At 40.3% G+C, this 18,332-nt stretch overlaps 2 protein-coding genes across 6 annotated transcripts; one reads left to right on the top strand and one right to left on the bottom strand.

The window, feature by feature from the left end:
* The first annotated feature begins 260 nt into the window (after window positions 1-260).
* scyl2 (SCY1 like pseudokinase 2) lies at window positions 261-14,106 on the top strand. 2 transcript variants are annotated; one of them, XM_005451592.4, is made up of 19 exons: window positions 261-421; window positions 2,955-3,151; window positions 3,332-3,489; window positions 3,759-3,903; window positions 5,611-5,760; window positions 5,855-6,076; window positions 6,672-6,788; window positions 6,879-7,004; window positions 7,196-7,372; window positions 7,677-7,688; window positions 7,893-8,015; window positions 9,680-9,793; window positions 10,013-10,145; window positions 10,261-10,379; window positions 10,504-10,604; window positions 10,828-10,897; window positions 10,987-11,064; window positions 11,170-11,295; window positions 11,373-14,106. In XM_005451592.4, exons 2-19 carry the CDS (start codon window positions 2,975-2,977, stop codon window positions 11,997-11,999), a joined length of 2,775 nt encoding a protein of 924 aa, XP_005451649.1. In that variant the 5' UTR covers window positions 261-421; window positions 2,955-2,974; the 3' UTR covers window positions 12,000-14,106. The 2 variants fall into 2 exon arrangements, with proteins under 2 accessions (XP_005451649.1, XP_005451651.1); XM_005451594.4 differs by lacking the exon at window positions 7,677-7,688 and having other exon boundaries at window positions 262-421.
* On the bottom strand, window positions 14,050-17,977 carry LOC106098228 (probable E3 ubiquitin-protein ligase DTX2). Of its 4 annotated transcripts, none has more exons than XM_013271205.3 (7): window positions 17,469-17,977; window positions 16,895-17,039; window positions 16,700-16,808; window positions 16,538-16,616; window positions 16,300-16,399; window positions 15,434-15,539; window positions 14,050-15,204 (listed from the first exon to the last, which is right to left on the bottom strand). In XM_013271205.3, exons 2-7 carry the CDS (start codon window positions 16,991-16,993, stop codon window positions 15,146-15,148), a joined length of 552 nt encoding a protein of 183 aa, XP_013126659.1. In that variant the 5' UTR covers window positions 16,994-17,039; window positions 17,469-17,977; the 3' UTR covers window positions 14,050-15,145. The 4 variants fall into 4 exon arrangements, with proteins under 4 accessions (XP_013126659.1, XP_025755320.1, XP_025755321.1 ...); XM_025899535.1 differs by lacking the exon at window positions 17,469-17,977 and adding an exon at window positions 17,150-17,427; XM_025899536.1 differs by lacking the exon at window positions 17,469-17,977 and having other exon boundaries at window positions 14,050-15,069; window positions 15,127-15,204; window positions 16,895-17,143.
* Between the last annotated feature and the right edge of the window lie 355 nt (window positions 17,978-18,332).

Here is an 18,332-nt window from a genome sequence, read left to right as displayed (position 1 = left end):
CCTGTCGCTCTGTAACCAAGCCTAAATTATCCTCTAAATACATAATAATCCTTAAAATGCGTATTCGTATTCATAGGTTTATATTTTTCTAATAATTTATTATAAACATATTGTTTGAATAAATTGACAAAGTGTGAAATAATGACCGTGTATATAAGTTCAGTTTTAACTTAGATAAAATTAAACCGACCTCGAACTGGTTATTTGTTTAAAAAAAAAAAGTATCTGATGACGTTGACGCACCTGACTCCATTAACAAACCCGGAAGTAGAGCTCTTCGTTCACTAGCGTACCAAGCTAACTCATTTCGTATGCTACTGGAAGACATGGGGGCTGTGTTTCACAGCCATTACTGACAGCGGTACGGCTGAGAGTCCACTTATAATAGGAAGTAAATCGGAGACCCTTTTTTAATATTAAGGTAAGTAGCTGGAGGCATTCGAAGTGGAAGTTTTATATAGAAATAATCGCTGTTTGACTGGAACGTCACTGTCTACTTGCGCATTGTCGGCTAGTTAGCTTGGGCAGGTGACTGCCGTGTTCATGTGGGGAAAAAGGCAACATATTGCAACGATGATGTCTGCGACATAGGTAGGTAAAGGGTTAACAGAAGGATTGGAAAGATATCTGTTGACTGCCAGCCGTGCTATCAGTGCTCGTTTACATTGGCTGTGTGCAAAACAAGATGGTTAACTCGGCTAACATCAAGGTATTTCACAATCAGATCTGACAGACACGCCGAGTGACCCATAACACTTTGAAACCCATGCTAATATGTGGCTTGATCGTGTCGTATAGTAAGAACTTATTCATTCCTGCCGACATTACTTACTTGTTATTAGATACGTCCAGTTTTCATACACAAATCCACCATGATATTAACAGGCTCTCTGGGGACCAGCTGCTAAGGTACTAACGACTTTATTAGGCTAGCAACTGGTATTACTATAGATTACAGTCAAGTAAATCACGCGTTTCAATTTAGTTACTCGTCAGCAGACAGTCAGGAAGCTTGTTGCAAAGAAAAACAGGGTCATGGGTTTCTATTCATGCGTACTGATATTTTTGCCATTGTTTTTTGGCCTTTTCACTCTTTCCAGACAGAAGCAGTGGCGTGGTAAAATAGGCTATGATGCTCTCTGTTCTATGAAATCTTCAAATCTGATTGCCTTTAGTGCTTTAGAAGTTTTGCAGCATTTTTCAGAGCACTGCCACATCTTCAAATGAAGCATCAGGGTTTTAGGTTTAGATTCTTAAACTGAGGGACAAATCCTAGAACACTAACAGCTTCGAAAGTAGGTAGGTGATGCTATGTGATGCTGCACATGATGAGATGAGAAATACTTTATTTATCCCATAATAGGAAAATTCTGCTGTAACAGTAGTTGAAATGATGAGGAAATGATAATATTGTCTGGCAACTGCCTGTCCAGGAAGTGAACAGGCTAGTCTGGATTATCTGTGGATGGATAAAAATGTGTTCAGTGACCATCTCTCCACCACAGCTTCAAAAACATCCAGTTTGCAGTCAGTCACAGACCCTGGTTTTCCTAATTGTTTTATTCAGTCTGTTGGTGTCAGCAGCTCCGATGCTGCTCCTCCAGCAAACCACAGCAAAGTCAACATTGAATTTAAGTTTGAAAGCATTTATAAAACGTTTTATTAAGAATTACTGTGCTTTGAAAATTTTAAACCCATCCATAACACTTTAAATGTAGGGTTCTGTAAAGAATTAATTATTAAAACTGCAGCTTACGTGGCAATGTATGGATTTGCTGGGAGCTTGTTCAGTTCAAACATCAAAGGTCTAGAAGGCTGCTCAAGAAAGATTAAGAACACTGAAGGAAGTGTTCGCATTTTAAAAAAACGAACACAACAAACAAAAAAAAACTTGCTTCACAATCATCAGTCATGCTCTTTTGTCTGGGTTTCTGTTGCCTAACTTGGTCTTACTCTAGACTATTTTGAAAGAGCGCATTAATATGGTGTGGCTCAGTTTGCTCTGAGTCATTTTATATTTCTCGGGACAGCGTGGATCGTTGCTATGCTTATTCTCCTCAGCCAGCACAGGGAGGACGCTGGTGGGGACTTTGATGTGCAAATTTTCAAGCAGGTGCATTAGTGCATGTCTAATGGATTGTTGAAGGCTTTTGCTTTGCCAGAAGCACACAGATGTCTCTTTCACCAACTACCTACACAGAATATTCGTGTTTCAAGTCCCGTGAAGCTGACAAAATAAGAAAATAACCTTTTTGCGAAGCCTTCCACCAGTTTCAACTTAATCTAGTAGCAGGTTTTGCTAAACAGGAGTACGGGGGGAAAGCCAGGGAACAGGTTTGGGAATGCACACTCGCATTTTTAGAGGCTTCTTAGTAGGGTCACCAGTCAAATCACAAAGGCCTATTCTTAAACAGGAAAAGGAAACACATTTGAAACAGCTTCATATTTTAATTAAATTATTGATATGTGGCCGCAGTTTACTGATCTTTTGCAAAAGGAACTGATTTAATGAATCTCATTATTGGGCTTTTTTGTGTAAACACAGCTTTCCTATTTAATTTCTTCAAGCACGGTCTTTTTTTTTTAAGGTGTTTCTTCAGTATCTGCAGAAATCCAAAGACCTGTTGATATCAAAGTCTTTTTATATCATTGAAAAGAAGTTGTTTTTTTGTTTTTTCTCCTACTGACCAGAACTGAATGTACTGAATCTAATATTACCACCATTCCACATCTTTATTGAAAAATTCTATCATTAGAATAAGGTCTGATGCGTAATATCCAAACTGAATTTACAGTTTGCATGGCCAACTTGCAATTTGGGGCATTGCCATATTTGGAATAATAGTGGAGTGTACTGTAAATGTGCATGTAACATGCTTGGTTACAAAAACTGCAAAGAATTTCCACATTTGACTGACTGTAGCTTAATGATCATCATCAATGTTTTATCTCAGCTGTCAGGTCGAGCCTGAACATGGAGTCCATGCTGAACAAATTGAAAAGCACTGTCACTAAGGTGACAGCCGATGTCACTAGCGCTGTTATGGGTAACCCTGTGACACGGGAGTTTGAGGTCGGGCGACACATTGCAAGCGGAGGTCCCGGCTTGAGCTGGAGGATCTATAATGGCACCAAGAAGTCCACCAAACAGGTGTGTGTGTGTGTCTGTCAGTGTCTCTCTCTCTCTGACCAGACCACCTCTTGACACAAGTTTAGATTTGATCCAAGTTCATAAATGATTTACTCGACTTGTGCTGAAAGGGGAAAAGGAATGAATCTGAGACTGAAAACTGCACTGTCACCATGTCCTCGTATGTCTTTTACCCTCCAGGAAGTAGCAGTTTTTGTTTTTGACAAGAAAATGATCGACAAGTATCAGAAATTTGAGAAGGACCAAATCATCGATTCACTGAAAAGAGGCGTGCAACAGTTAACCAGACTGCGTCACCCCCGTCTCCTAACTGTTCAGCATCCCTTGGAAGAGTCACGGTGATTAACACACACGCACACAAATTCACACATGTATGTATGTCATGGATGAAACTGAATGAGTCACTGCTCAGAGGATCTCTTGACATTTGAGATGAAAATAGATCATGGCAAGTAAAGGTTAAGGCCTTGTGCTTTCTTTCTTTTCATCCATGACAGCTCTAAATTCATAATTCTTTTCCGTCTGTTTTTACTCTTTCTATTTTGTTTATTTTCTGTCTGTTATTGCTTTGAATTGAACTGATGACATTTATTTATTTGGCCCTCAGAGACTGCTTGGCATTCTGTACAGAGCCGGTGTTTGCCAGCCTGTCCAACGTGCTTGGCCAATGGGACAACCTGCCCAGCCCTGTGCCCAGCGACATCAAGGAGTACAAGCTCTATGATGTGGAGACCAAGTATGGCTTGCTACAGGTGAGCATGTAGGCAGAATAGATTTCTTTTTTTTATGGCTGCATGTTTCTTGATAAGTAAGTTTAAAAAAAGATCAGTCAGATTTGATAGCACATGTGTTGAGTTTTTGTTTTCCCACCTAAAACCCCAAACATAGAAGACTGTGCCAAAGTCTTGAGCGACCTCTTGTTTCTTCATTTTCAGTTCACTCCAGTAGGACAAAGTGGAGGACAAAAGAAGTAGCATTCCTAAATAAAACTATGTACAGCAGATTGTCAGTATCTGAAAGCTATATCCTTAAGAACTAAGAAAAAAAAAATAAACCAAAAGACCTGACACAGGACCTGAGACACTCATGTGTCCCTTCACTTGATCCATCTGCTGTTCACTGAAGCGTCATCAGAAATGGTGTCAGTGGAAGTGAAGCTGTCAAGAAATCATTCTTAAGGAACAAAAACAGAGAGAAAAGGCTGAAAAATGCCAAATTACACAACTGAAAATTAGTAGCAACTGGTCTGATGGAGTGAAGATTTCAAACTTTAAATGTTTGTAAGTCATCGTTAATATGTATGGAGGTGGTCAAGAGAGAGGTATAACAATGAGTGTTTACAGACATATGTAAAACACGGTAGAGGCCCTGTCATGGTTTTGGGCTGCATTTCAGGCGGTGGTGTTGGGGATCTCATCAGAATTGATGGAATTATAAACCCAGAACATTACCATCAGATTTTTATCCACCAGGTAACATCAACTGGAAAGCATCTGGTCGGCAATGACTTGGGGGGAAAAAAAGCATACCTGGATAGAAAAAAAGCACAATAAACACTATCAGTCATAGATTAGCTTCCCCAGAGGCTGGACCTCAACTTTACTGAAGCAGTGGGAGGTCATCTTAACAGAGTACAGAACAATAAATCAGAACAATAGATCAATAAATGTCTACATCTGTTTCCCATTTTCCTATTAAAATATAAAGAAATGAAGGGTAGCTTACGTTTGCACACTAAAGGGATCAATTTACTGTCACTATATTAATTTGAGACTGAGCAAAGCACATGGCAAACTAGACACTTAAAGCTTTTAATTAAGCATTTATTTACACAACAGTACTGGTTAATAATGTAGTTGCAATAATCAACTTCTCAGTCTTTCTTTGCAGGTTACAGAGCAAGAAATACTGGTGTTTATTTAGTGCACACTTCCTCTTGTCTTTTTTCTTCTCTTTTTCTTAGTGCTATGCTTGGAGATCCAAAACATTTTCCATGCTCTTTCTTCTCAAAGCCAGTTGAACCTGCTTGATGCCAAGCCTTGCCTCTCACCTTTTAGAATTATGATGTTTTATGACAGGCTGTAATGCCAGGGAACATTTTACATTCACCTCCACCTCCTTTATTGTCTCTGTTACCCACGTTGGTCCTAATTTTTCGATCTTTTTTCCTCAGAGCATCTCTCATCTGTTATATAAAGCAGGGGATTTAAGCTGAAAGACCTTAAAAGAAATGCCTGCAGTGTTTGGCATCAGTTGGTTGTTACACAACTTTTACTGCAGCAGTGCAGAATTGTGTTTAAACTTTATGACCCGGAACTCATTTACAGTGTGTTAAAATGTATGTTGACCCAGTTAAACTGATAATACTGGTGTATCTTGGTTGTTTGAGGCAAACAATGATTAATAATTAATTTATCTTGTTCAGATTTCCCAATAACTTCAGTTTTCTTTCTCTTCAGATCTCGGAGGGTTTGTCCTTTCTCCACAGCGGGGTGAAAATGGTCCATGGCAATCTGTGTCCAGAGAACATTATCCTCAACAAGAGTGGTGCGTGGAAGATCATGGGTTTTGACTTCAGCATCTCCTCTAACAACCCGTCAGATGCTGAGGTATGTTTTCAGCCTGCTTGGCTTTTTGCCGTCACGAAGCTCTAGCAGAAAAACATCTTACAACTTTTTGACGTCTTGCTTTAATTTCCTGTAGCCCAAGTACACATGTAAAGAGTGGCAGCCCAACCTTCCTCCACTCTGCCTACCCAACCCAGAGTACCTGGCTCCCGAGTACATACTGTCGGTTAGCTGTGACGCTGCCTCTGACATGTATTCTCTGGGCGTGGTCATGCATGCTGTCTTCAATGAGGGGAAGCCTGTTTTCCAAGTCAACAAGCATGACATTTTTAAGAGTTTCAGCAGGCAGCTGGACCAGGTGAGTGAAGCTGTACTGTAGACATGTTTGTTTTTGTTTTTTTTAATGACTGCTGCTCAAAAAAACAAACAAACCTTTGCACAGACTACTAGTCTTTGGCTTTGATTCTCAAAAATGCTTGTTGGAGGCATTGTTTTTTTTGGCATGTGCATCTGTCTTTCTCCACCCTCCTCTTATTTTTGCCTTTGTTCCTTGATGCCCTCCACTTGAGCTGAATTCCCTGCGAACGGGATTTGATTGTCACCAGTCATTAGAGAGCAGATGTTTGAAGTAAACAAAAAAATGATGTGCAGCTGTGCCAAGATACCAATGTTGCCTTGAGAATAAAAGTATGGACAGTATAGAAGTAAACTCCACCTGGTTTGTTTAGTTTTTATGCTCAGCTACTGTCATCTGTTCAGATCTGAGTCATTTACCAACTCATAGTTCAGGCACAAGAGAACCATGACAGTAACGGTCTAAACTCCAAGACAAGCTCCTCTAAACTAATGTGGACTTAATGTGTTGATAAATTATGGAATAAATTACAACTATAATACAAATAACTTGGGTATATGTTACTGTTATGGGGTTTATTCTTGTCTTTCAATTGTAGTTGAGCAGCATGAGTCCAGCGGTGCTGAGCAAGATCCCAGAGGAGGTGCGGGAGCATGTCAAAATGCTGCTGAGTGTCACACCTAATGTCCGGCCTGATGCCGACCAGATGACTAAGGTCTGCATATTCATTGCCTGCATGAGAATATCATTCCACCGTCCATAGGCCTTCCTTTGAGGAAAAATATTTTTTGTGTGTGTTTTTCAGATCCCATTTTTTGATGATGTTGGTGCAGTCACGCTGCAGTACTTTGATTCCCTCTTCCAGAGGGACAACCTACAGAAGTCCCAGTTCTACAAAGGACTCCCCAAAGTCCTACCCAAGCTACCAAAGGTAAATGCTGCAAACAAGCCCCCCCAAAGACTTGTTTGCAGTGTGAATACTGGAGATTTCATTTTCAGGATTTGTATAAACACGTTGGTTTACTACTGAGTTAGCAGTATTACTGTGTTACATTCGATCTTATGACTGATATTAGTCATGTCATTTAATCTTTTACCTATTCTGTTATGTCTTCTCTTTAGAGAGTGGTTGTATATCGCATCTTGCCAGCTTTGACCTCTGAGTTCGTCAATCCGGACATGGTTCCCTTTGTGCTTCCCAACGTGCTGCTGATTGCTGAAGAGTGCACCAAGGAGGAGTATGTTCGCCTCATCCTGCCCGACCTCACGCCTGTTTTCAAGCAGCAAGAGCCTATTCAGGTATACAGAAATGTAACCTGACACATACACTAGTCTAAACTTGTGCACGTTTGCAACAACTGGTGCTTTAAGAAACTTCACTTTTGTAATATACATGTCGTCTTAGGATGGATCCTCAGGTATGGAGGTATATCTGTTTTAAAAACTCTGTTTGCATGATATTTTTTTCCCACTTTGTGTGTAATTGAGTTATGATACGTGATTGAACAGTTGTATATAGCCTGCCTAAAACGCATGGTGCTTTATGTCTTGTTCTGTCGCATTATCAAGACTTCTCTGTATTTTTCTTCCCATGCCTCTTCAGGCTAGCAATATGGTGAGTGGTTTTTCTGCTGTGAATATTCTCTCGTAACATCGGCTTAGTGTATGTGTTATGTTGTTAGTGATACTAAAAGCTGTACTAAAACCACTGGAATGAGTCTTTTACTTCCATCTTCCACTGTACTCACCTGTTGAACATAGGCTAGTATTTTCTCCCTTTTGACTCTTGTTTTATTAACTGAGCCTCTGTGTTGTGCAGATTCTGCTGATATTCCTGCAAAAGATGGACCTACTGCTGACTAAAACGCCACCAGATGATATAAAGAATAGTGTGCTGCCCATGGTCTACAGAGCTCTGGAAGCCCCTTCAGTACAGATCCAGGTACACAGGGGAAACAGAAATGGTGAAATAGATGATGATTCAAGGAGCTACTGTGCACATAATTTGTGAAAAAACATAGAATGGTTATAAAACTGCATCTAAGACATTCTTGGTATGCCTGGTTTGTTTTTGTTGCTTTAGATATCCTTTGTTTAACTTAGAAACACTATAGCTGTGTCCCAATTCCTAGGCCGCATCCTTTGGAGGCCGCATTTGAAGGCTGATTACGTCACAGCCAGGTGACGAAGGCTGTCCCAATTCGAATGCTGCTCCAAATGCTGCCAACAAATGCGTCTGTCATTTCCCCAAATTTGAAGGATGGGTCGGTGTATCCTTCGTGGCCCAACCTATTTCCAACAATGGCGGCAGCTACTTTGCTTTAATATTACTCTCTCTGGGTCACAAAATAAACTTTTAACATATTTTCAGGCGAGAATGTAGGTGTGTAAACTTCAAATATCTGCTTGATTTATCAAGACATCACATATTTGCAAAAGTACTCCAACGTTTTCGTAGATGTCTGTTACCCGCCAGCTCAATAGCTGACTGGGAGGTCGAGGCTCACTAGAGCCGATGAGAACAGCGAACTCCCGGCACATCATTTTCAACCCCCAGCGGTCTTTCGCTACTAAGGTCAAACATGATATACAAGTCACTTGGATAATTTAAAAATGTTATTGTTTGGCTTTTTTCAGTGTTTTATTAGTTCCTGAGTAAATCGGTTTGGCTGAGATTAAAGTTATAGTTTTCACACAGCCTAATAAACGTCAAACAGAAAACTGATTAAACAGAAGTGTGAGATGGTAGAGAATTTACTCCAGTGTCCTGTTATATTTTAGGAAGCTGACAGCTGAGTTTCTTAAACTCTACCGAGACAGCTGATGACGCAAATCTGAAGGCTAAACCGTCCCATTTCACAGCCTCGCTCTTCCGGTGTACTCGGTCTTCGAAGGACTCGGCCCACGTAGACCGCATAGGCCGGGTCCTTCGAAGGATGCAGCCTAGGAATTGGGACACAGCTTATAAGCAGGGGTGCACATAAGTGGTCCACAGGTGCGCATTCGCTGTCAAAATAAAAGACACGCACCAGATAAGAAGTTGCAACGCGCGTTTGCGTACATAAGATTTTCTGGAGGAGGACAGACATTTGTTTAGAACTCTTAAAGATGTCGAAGAAGCAAGCTCCTTTAAGCAATTACTTTGGTGTTCCTCCACCTCCAAAGAAATGTCAGAAGGAGTCCGAACCGCAAAAGAAGCGCGTATTCTCGGAAAAGTGGTTGCAGGAGGTGAGCTGGCTTCAAACAAATGATGAACGCACAGAGATGTGGTGCAGAATATGCCGTGAAAATCCCACTCTAGCGGACAAAAACAGTGCCTTTTATATGTACGCAAACGCGCGTTGCAACTTCTTATGTGGTGCGCGTCTTTTTTATTTTGACAGCGAATGCGCACCTGCGGACCACTTATGTGCACCCCTGCTTATAAGAGTAGTTGCTAATTTTTACTTCATTGGTGTTTATTTTTAGCATAGCGCTTTGTCAGTTTGAGACATTCATTTTTGCCTGTACTCTTAGTTCTCCTTTTAGTGTTGCAAGCACAGTAAGAATGAATTCCAACTCATTATCAAAATGTCACATTTAATAACATTATCTCTCGCTGAGCAGGAGCTGTGCCTCAACATCATCCCAACCTTTGCAAACCTGATTGATTACCCATCTATGAAGAACTCTCTCATCCCTCGGATCAAATCAGCCTGCCTACAGACATCCTCACTTGCTGTGAGTCTACATTGGTCATTCTGCTCTCGAGCTGTTAGCTTTCATAAAATTATGTTTTATTAAAAAGGCTTTACTTTGCCTTTGTCTTTTCTGAAAATGCCACATTCTTGTTTTCAGTGTTGTTAGCTACTGACTGAAATGCATAAATGTGTTTCAGTGTTTCCTGTTTAATGCTGTAATTTGCTGTGTCACCGTGTGTCTGCTTGTCTCGATGTGTAGGTGCGAGTGAACTCTCTCGTGTGCCTGGGGAAGATTTTAGAATATCTAGACAAGTGGTATGTCATTGATGAGATCCTGCCCTTCCTGCAACAGATCCCCTCTAGAGAACCAGCAGTACTCATGGGCATCTTAGGTAAACAAACCATAGCGTCTCCCCTCCTCAGAGGAAGTTACACATATTACCATATCATTTCACATTTTGTTTTTCTTAAGAATTCTTTATTTGACTTACTTCCTCTTTACTTTAGGGATCTATAAGTGTACATTCAGCCACAAGAAGCTGGGCATCCCCAAAGAGCATCTTGCTACCAAGAGTTTGCCCCACCTCGTCTCCCTCAGTATAGACAACAACCTCAATCTCAATCAAGTACTGCACAGTCAAACTGATATAATATTTATGTTATTTAACTGTAACTTTCTAAAAACAACAGAAAACTTTATATAAATATTAATATAACACATTAGATGGTAATTGATATGCTTTCTTCCAGTTTAACTCTTTCATGATGGTTATCCGTGACATGCTGAGCCGCATGGAGACAGAGCACAAGACCAAGCTGGAGCAGCTACACATCATGCAGGAGCAGCAGAGGTGTCTGTCTTAATTTAGTTCACCACGTACAGTAAAACTCCTAATTATCTTTGATTAAATGACTATGAATATTATTGGTGATTTTTTTTGTTGTTGTTGTTTTTTAAATTACAAATGTCCTAGAATGTTTAAAGTAGTTCTAATCTTTAATAGAGAGCAATTAAAAGACAGTACTGTTGGTAATGTTATGACTAAATAAGCACTTCCAAATGTCATTTAACAGGAGCATGAACATATCAAATCCACTCAGCCAAGCAGAGGAGAACAAGAGCCCACCTAATTCTGGCAACCAGGTGATTGCTTGATTTCATGACAGTCATCGGCTCTGACAAGGTGGCTGTAAATGTTAGCCTCTCTTAAAATCTCTCCTTTTTGCTTTCAGATTGATGACATCTTTGGTGGCACAGGGGTTCATGGGAAGGAAAATGGATCTGCAGCACCAGTCTCACAGCCTAACAGAGTATACAATAAATTTCTTTTGATTATTTTCCACCCGCTTTCTTCTTTGTTCATTTAGCATGCAGCCTGGTTTGCTTATTTTCTTTCTTCCTTTGCACACCCCTAGGTGTCTCTCACACTAGAAGAGAAGCAGCGATTGGCTAAAGAGCAGGAACAGGCAGCCAAACTGAGGAACCAGCAGCCGTTAGCGCCACAGACGATCAAACCAGCCACTGCTGCCTCTAACTCGCAGGTAAAGCCTGAAAATATCTGCGTACACAAACACACACTCGTGCTCAAACACTAATCATTCTACTTGTTATGTTACAGACTAAGGATCTGACCAGCAGCCTACTCAGCAACATGACATCTCTGTCCATGGCAAACACAGCACGACCAGCCCCAGTGCAGGGATCCACCATGTCTGCATTCCCCTCCTCCGGTCCAATGGTCGGCTCCATGGGAACCTCGGTCTCAAACGGTTTTAACCCAGCTATGGGCTTCCAGACAGGAGGCATGGGGATGGGCATGCGACCTGCAGGTCCCAGCCTCTACGGTGGAATGGCCACCACCACCAGCACCCCAAACTTTGGATCCCTCACACAGAATCAAGGAACAACTGGACAAACAAATAAACCTCCTGACATGTCAGCATTGGACAGTCTTTTTACATCCAACAAGTCCAAAGTCACTCTTAACCAGATCGGTCCCAAAGCTCCACCTGGAACCAGCAGCCCTTGGCTTGGTCAGTTTAATTCACCCCAGAACCCTCAGACTCAGATGCAGGGTGTGTCAGTTGGTATGGGAGGGGTGCCCGGTGGGTTTGGGATGCAAGCAAACCCTTTTTTCAGCCCTCAGAACTTTGCTCAACCTGCTGCTGCTGCCCCTAGCATGAACCCAAGTGGGATAAAACATAGTGCATCTGTCAACAATGATCTGAAAGACTTATTTGGCTAAACAAGAATTAAAGAGAGACTCCAGGTTAAGTATATTCTTTTAATGACTGTGGACAGAAGAGCCTTGAATTCTCAAAGAACAGGCCGACTGAATGTGAAGATTTAAAGTCCTTTCAAGGGTCTTACTGTTGGCATTTTTAATCTGACCTGGCTTAAGTTCTGACTCTCTCTGTTGGCAAACTAACCTGAATTCCATTTTTACTTGACTAGAAGGACAGAATATCGAGGTGAAATTTCTTCTTCTATGCTGGGGGTTTCCTACTGTTTTTGTACTTGACGTTCTTGGGAGTCCACATGGGTTGACTTGAATTCCAACTCAGATTATTCAGGAAGGGTTTGTGTTTATAACATGAATGATCGAGTGGATGGACTGCAGTTCACTTCTTGAACACGTGACATCTGAGTCAACACAATTGGCAGAAAAAATCTTTTTAAAAAGTGGTTACTGTGTGTCTCATCTGGTCATTTTCAGGCTTCCGTACCTTTAATCCTGTTTGGATTGTAATCACCCCGTTAATTTGCCGTTATCGGTTGTTGTTATTATTCCTATGACTGTTAACAGTAGGTAGTCACCTCACTGCTAGTGGGCTCAGTAGAGCAGGGCTGCTCAACAGGAAAAATAGTGCATAAAGAGGCAAGCAGGAAAGTGGAGGCATAATCTTCTAATTTCTTCTAGGCTTGATTTTTACTTTCACTTACTTTTTACTTGAATTTGCTGCTTCTTGGCGTCCTTGTGCTGATTATGTTAGGTTAAAAAACTACTTGGGTAGGAAAAGAAGGAATGCACTTCTTTAGACAGCCACTAGAGAGCTCCTGCATAATTGAGGTCTTTTCTGCTTATTGCCAATTATGATGGTAGTAGGTGGATAAGGGTGCATGCTGACTATTTATGGGACTGATTACAACACATAATGGCTAGTCAGTGGGCTGATTACATCCATGTGAACTATACTGCTTTTCCAGACTGTTTTTTAGAATTGCTGCAAGTCTAAAATGATCAGAGAGCTGGCTCGGAAACAAATGCCACAAACAACAAAATGTAATCTAAATGTAGACTGACAGTAGCTTGAATTTTGGCTCTGAGAAGCTTGCAGTCTCTGATCTGCATCCCAGAGGCTCCTCTGTGGAGGAAGTCTGAGAGGGGGTGTCGAATTGACAGCCCCACCGTTGCAGTTCAGGCTAGGAAAACCAAGTAGCTCCTCTGTAGTCTGTTTCTCTGCAGCCACATTAAAGTAAGCAGTTTTGACTGCCCAGGCACCTTCTTTTGTAACAAGACCAGTTTCTGTAACCGCAGTATGGATGACTAACCTGTGTCGGATGTGTGGAGTAACCATTGAAGCAGTGTCCTTTTTAAAAAGGCACTACATAAAGGAGTGTATGCACTGCTTTTGCTATTGTGCCTTACGTGGGTACATATTTAAATCTAGACAGCACTCATCTGTTACTCAAGTATTAATGTTTTCCGTCTTTATCAGCTGTCTGGCACTTGCTTCTCTAACAACTTGCTTTGTTGCATGTTACTCTCCTTGACCACAGAAGATCTGAAGTTTAATTAACATCTTTTCTTATGATTCCTCATGATTCTAGTGACCAGTGAAAAAATATATTAACACGTTTTTACTGATGAGATCTTTAAGGGACTCAGAAACTTCTGCGCTACCATTTATGTTGATCAGTTTATGAAATAAAGATTATCACAATATATTTTGATTGTAGCACTTTTCAGCTATCAGCAGACCTGTACTGGTGGCATATTATGAAGTGTAGATAAATAGTTTATTTAAAAGTGGATTGCTCTGAGAGGGCCTTGCCATTTTTTTTCTGTTGTGGTAATATTTAAGAGGCCTTAGCTGAGTTGTGTGCAATAATCACTGTCGGTTGTTAAGGGTGCATATGGATTGGCTCAAACAGCTCTCTCTCCTTAACTAAAACTTTGTTTTGACCTCTTATAACATAGGTCTGTGAAATTTTCTAAAGAATTAGATATTAATGTGTGCTCATTCTAAAGCTTACATTTTTCAAGAATCACACAATTTTAGGGTTTTTAGGTGTACATTGGTCATACAGGTTTTTGTTTTTTCCATAATAATGATGATGATTGTTTAAAATGTGTTATCTTTTATCGCAAAACCCTTTTGGTTTTGTATAAAAATGCCACAAATGGCAGTGTTAGTCATTTAACTGAATCCCCGGGTTCTGTTAATTCCTCTGCTTTTCACATACCAGACTAAAAATGTGTCTGTAAATGGATGTTTTTCAACCTTCAATCGACATGTGGCACTTTTGATTTCATTGCTAAATGGATGTAGTTTTTGGAGTGTGTTTCACATATCCTAGCAGAACCCCAAAGGAACAACTGAAAGCTTATTCTTCTACAAGATCATTTATATATGACTGTTGTCCTATATGTGTAGTGTGGGCTTTGTTTCATGTGTCAAGGTGCTGGTCTCTGAGGGTGAAAATCTGTACATATAAAGGAAAGTGCACAATCTAATCTTGTCAAAGGGTGGTGCTTATTTCTTTGACTTTGGCTTTTTGAGTCTAAATGTAAGAAACTTGAATTAAGGAGAAGAAGCACAAGCCAAAGGAAGTTTTAATAAATTCTTATAAAGAGTTACATGCACAGCTTGTAGACAATTAGGATGACATGAAATAAGCAAATGAACTAAGGGTTAAAAAAGTAGAAACGTCTAAAAAGTCCAATAATTACACAAATCTGTGAATATTTGAAGATTTGCTTGTATTTTATGGTAAACTGGTAAACATAACATTGATTTTAAGTTAAAAGGTTTGTAAGTAGTTTTTCTCCAATGATTTATCTGTAAATGATTCCACTTATTTAATATGGAATAGGCTACATTAGCCACTATCACAAGTGCTCAACCGGGCCATGTAGAAAACTCGTACATGGCTTAATTTACTGCATCTCTGCATGTTAGCGTAGCTTGATAAAAATTCAAACTTGCAATGAAAACAAAATGACTTCAGAGGAGGGATAAATAAATGTTGATCAGCCTGTTGAGGTGAAGAGGGCAGGAAGGGAGGAGGCAGCTTGTGACGTGAGAGTCAACCTGAGGTGGGCAGTGACACAACTGGTAGGATCAACATTAAGTTGACCCCCGACCTACAAATCTGTTGTCCGCTCAGTCACTGATTAAGTCGTCTCACCGCTCTGGTTGTGCCCGTGCTCAGGTTTATCTGAGTTACTGTTATAAAAGACAAAGTGTATTAATCAGGACCGTAGATTTAAACTATAAACATTCAAAGCATATACACTTCCATATAAATTCAGCTTTTACGCAGGTGTCTTATCAAGAAAGAATAACTAGTCAAATTCTTAATCGGTAATCAGTGTGTAAGGAGGCAGTAATTTGCTTTAAAAAAGCATGAATTGTTTGGTTTAACAGAAGAGCAGTTCTGAAGTGTGTACAATACCTGAAAAGCCCAGCGTGTAGGAGGATCTGTTCATCTTGAAGTGTAGTGTGCCCCGTTGGTTCAACTGGTACTGTCTCTCAATACCACTGCTGTCAAATAAACATGTCTGCACACACCACATATCGAAAGAAACACAAATAAAGAGAGAAATGCACTTTGTCCATTTAGTGTAAATTCAGTGGGGCAAAGATTAAACGTCAAAAATTTTAAGACAAAGCAAAATCTGTTTTTCTCTAAACAGGACCATAATTTACGAGAAATAAGTGGGGCTTGAACCTACTGAGACCATAAACATATCAGGAAAGTGTTTACTGATTTCATCTATTAGCCTGTTGAACAATAGAGTAATTATAGATATCTTTACAGTCACAATAACTGAAGGAGTTACACATTATTAGAAAGAATGGTGTCCGAACTTTTTCCCCCAAGAGTTCCATATTTATTAATGGAAAATCACCCAGGGGCCAACAATCCTTCTCACCTTTCTACTTTTCTCTCACATATGGAGGGTGAAATAAAAAATAAGATCAAGCTGTTTGGAACACCTGAAACTTCAGTGAAGCTGCTGAATGTCATCATCTCAGGTTGATTTTAAATCTGACTAATTTTTGTGTGTATTGCGTGAGTGTATAAAACACTCACGCCCATGAGATGCAAAGAGGAATTACACTTTATTAATTCTGTTTGCAGTGGAGGGCTATAAATACATATAAAATCTGACCTAGGGCCATGATTGGCCCCTGGATGTGGTGGACATGCCAGGTCTGAGGGAACCCAAGCAATTACAGCTAATTATCTTTCAAGTCCACACTAAGTGCATCACATTTCTGCTAGAACAACATGAAATGTTTGGACGACCTACTCACACGTGCTTGGTGTTCTGTCCAATTTGGGCAATCTCCTATTAATTCCCACCTGTAGGTCTGAGAGGAGGCGGCTGTGGGCAGGGCTGAAGTGGAGCCAAGTCTGCAGTGAGAAGAAATGAATATACCCAATCATACAGAAGTTTTGCTTTCCTTACTGACATCTCTGTGGATTAAAGTCTTTATTTTTACTCAGCTTGCAAAGACTTTGCAGTCTGACAGCGGGAAAAAAAAGTCTTACACTCCAGTGTTGGATGTAAATTTTGGACGCCTGCGCACCCTCCTATAAGATCCTGTAAAGGCGTGGAACTCGGTCATGTCTACAAAATGAACCAAATAAATAAATAAAAATGTAGCTGTATAAAAGAGCAAGCAAGAACACATCACTGTAAATGGCACATACTTGAGAAATTGATCACGCAGCCTGAAAATGCAAAGGTTCCCTGAGGGTTCAGGGTGAACTGTCGTTCAACTTCTCTGCTGCTGACTGATGGCGACAACATGCTTAAACCCTGAAGGGGAGGATGACATGGAACACTCAAGGGATCAAACCTTCACGTAAACTCAATGTGAGTTTATTTATAATTTTTTTTCTCACCTGGGATCCATATTCACGCCACACTTGACCATCTCTGAAGTACCAGCCTATGTCCTCCGTCTGCCCCTGAGGAAGGAAGCTTAGTCTCCGCACCTTCATTCCTGGGTCATTCGTCTGTAACCTATCAAAATCTATGAACACCTTCCTGTTGAAAGACAACACAAAATCCAGTCATCTGTGTGAAGCTTGTTAATGTTCTAAACAACATGGGTGGGAGTAGTTTATATTTGACATGATGTTCTGTGACTTCCCCACCTTTACATTTCCTTACATCATTTAACAAAGGGGAAACCCTCAAAAGGAGGAGCTAAGGTGGGCGGGTCAAACGCAGCTTGCATACTGGATGCATGGACGAGGAAGTGGTATGTTCCAGTAATGTGGGCTGGCACTGAGATCAGCTGATCTGTTGATTTTATGGCTTTACTGAACTCTATAACACTGTTCTAAAGGTTGTTTCACCCCCCAGTAAAAAGTTCCATATAAATACTTTAAGGTCCTTTTCTAACCAATGACATGCTCACTTTCAGTTTCGTAAAGCTGCTGATCCTATCAGATATGATCACAACACACTGACCCATGGCTTGTATTGATACTGATTCCCTTGGCTCCTGGGTGGCAGTAGTGGGTCTCAATCACATGGTCTTTTTCAATTTTCAGCCACTGATGGCCAACTGACAGCTGCCACTCATAATACTTCCTGTTGACTGTGAAACATAAGCAAAAATCATGTTATCGTACACACTCCACTTATTAATAGGTGTTTATGAGCAAATACAGGCTAAGCTTTGTGTGTAGTGTGTTTAGTCAGAAACAGCATTGTATTTATTTTTACGGTTAGTTGTTATTTTAGCCATATTGTTCTTTTTAAGTCTTTTTAAGTCAGTCAGATGAGATCAAAAATCAACGGTCCTTTAGTCAAAGGACTAAAAGGCAGTCCTATGTAAACAAATGTATGCGTGTAAATGTGTCATGCAGACCTATGGTTTCCCACAAATAGACCTTTGCTCCTTCATTAATCTAGAATAACAATAAATAAACATATTGTGGTCAAAACCTTTTTATCCCCTTTTTTCCACTGCTTAGACTGATACAGCACACTTACCCTCAACTCAGAAAAACCACCTGTGAAAACAAAAAAGAAAATCACCTCTCTCTGCATTGTTGATTAAAATGTAATTAGATAACTTTGTTAAACACCGGTTTACTTACTTATAATCGAAGATGGACCTAAACGTGCCATTCCACACAAACTGCTTTCACTATCTGCTTCTGGGCTAAAGTTCATCCAGTGTGTGGACTAGGGTTTGGTTGGTCCATATGATTCAGATAGAGATGATAAAATTTCCCTAAATTGTCTATGAGGAAGACGTACTAATGCTCTGTTATTGCTGTCTTAGTTACCTGCAATTACCCTTTAGAGAGCCTTGTAGTGCCAGTC

Source organism: Oreochromis niloticus, linkage group LG17 (assembly GCF_001858045.2).
Source record: "Oreochromis niloticus isolate F11D_XX linkage group LG17, O_niloticus_UMD_NMBU, whole genome shotgun sequence".
Taxonomy (NCBI): Eukaryota; Metazoa; Chordata; class Actinopteri; order Cichliformes; family Cichlidae; genus Oreochromis; species Oreochromis niloticus.
This window is presented reverse-complemented; position numbering and strand designations above follow the sequence as displayed.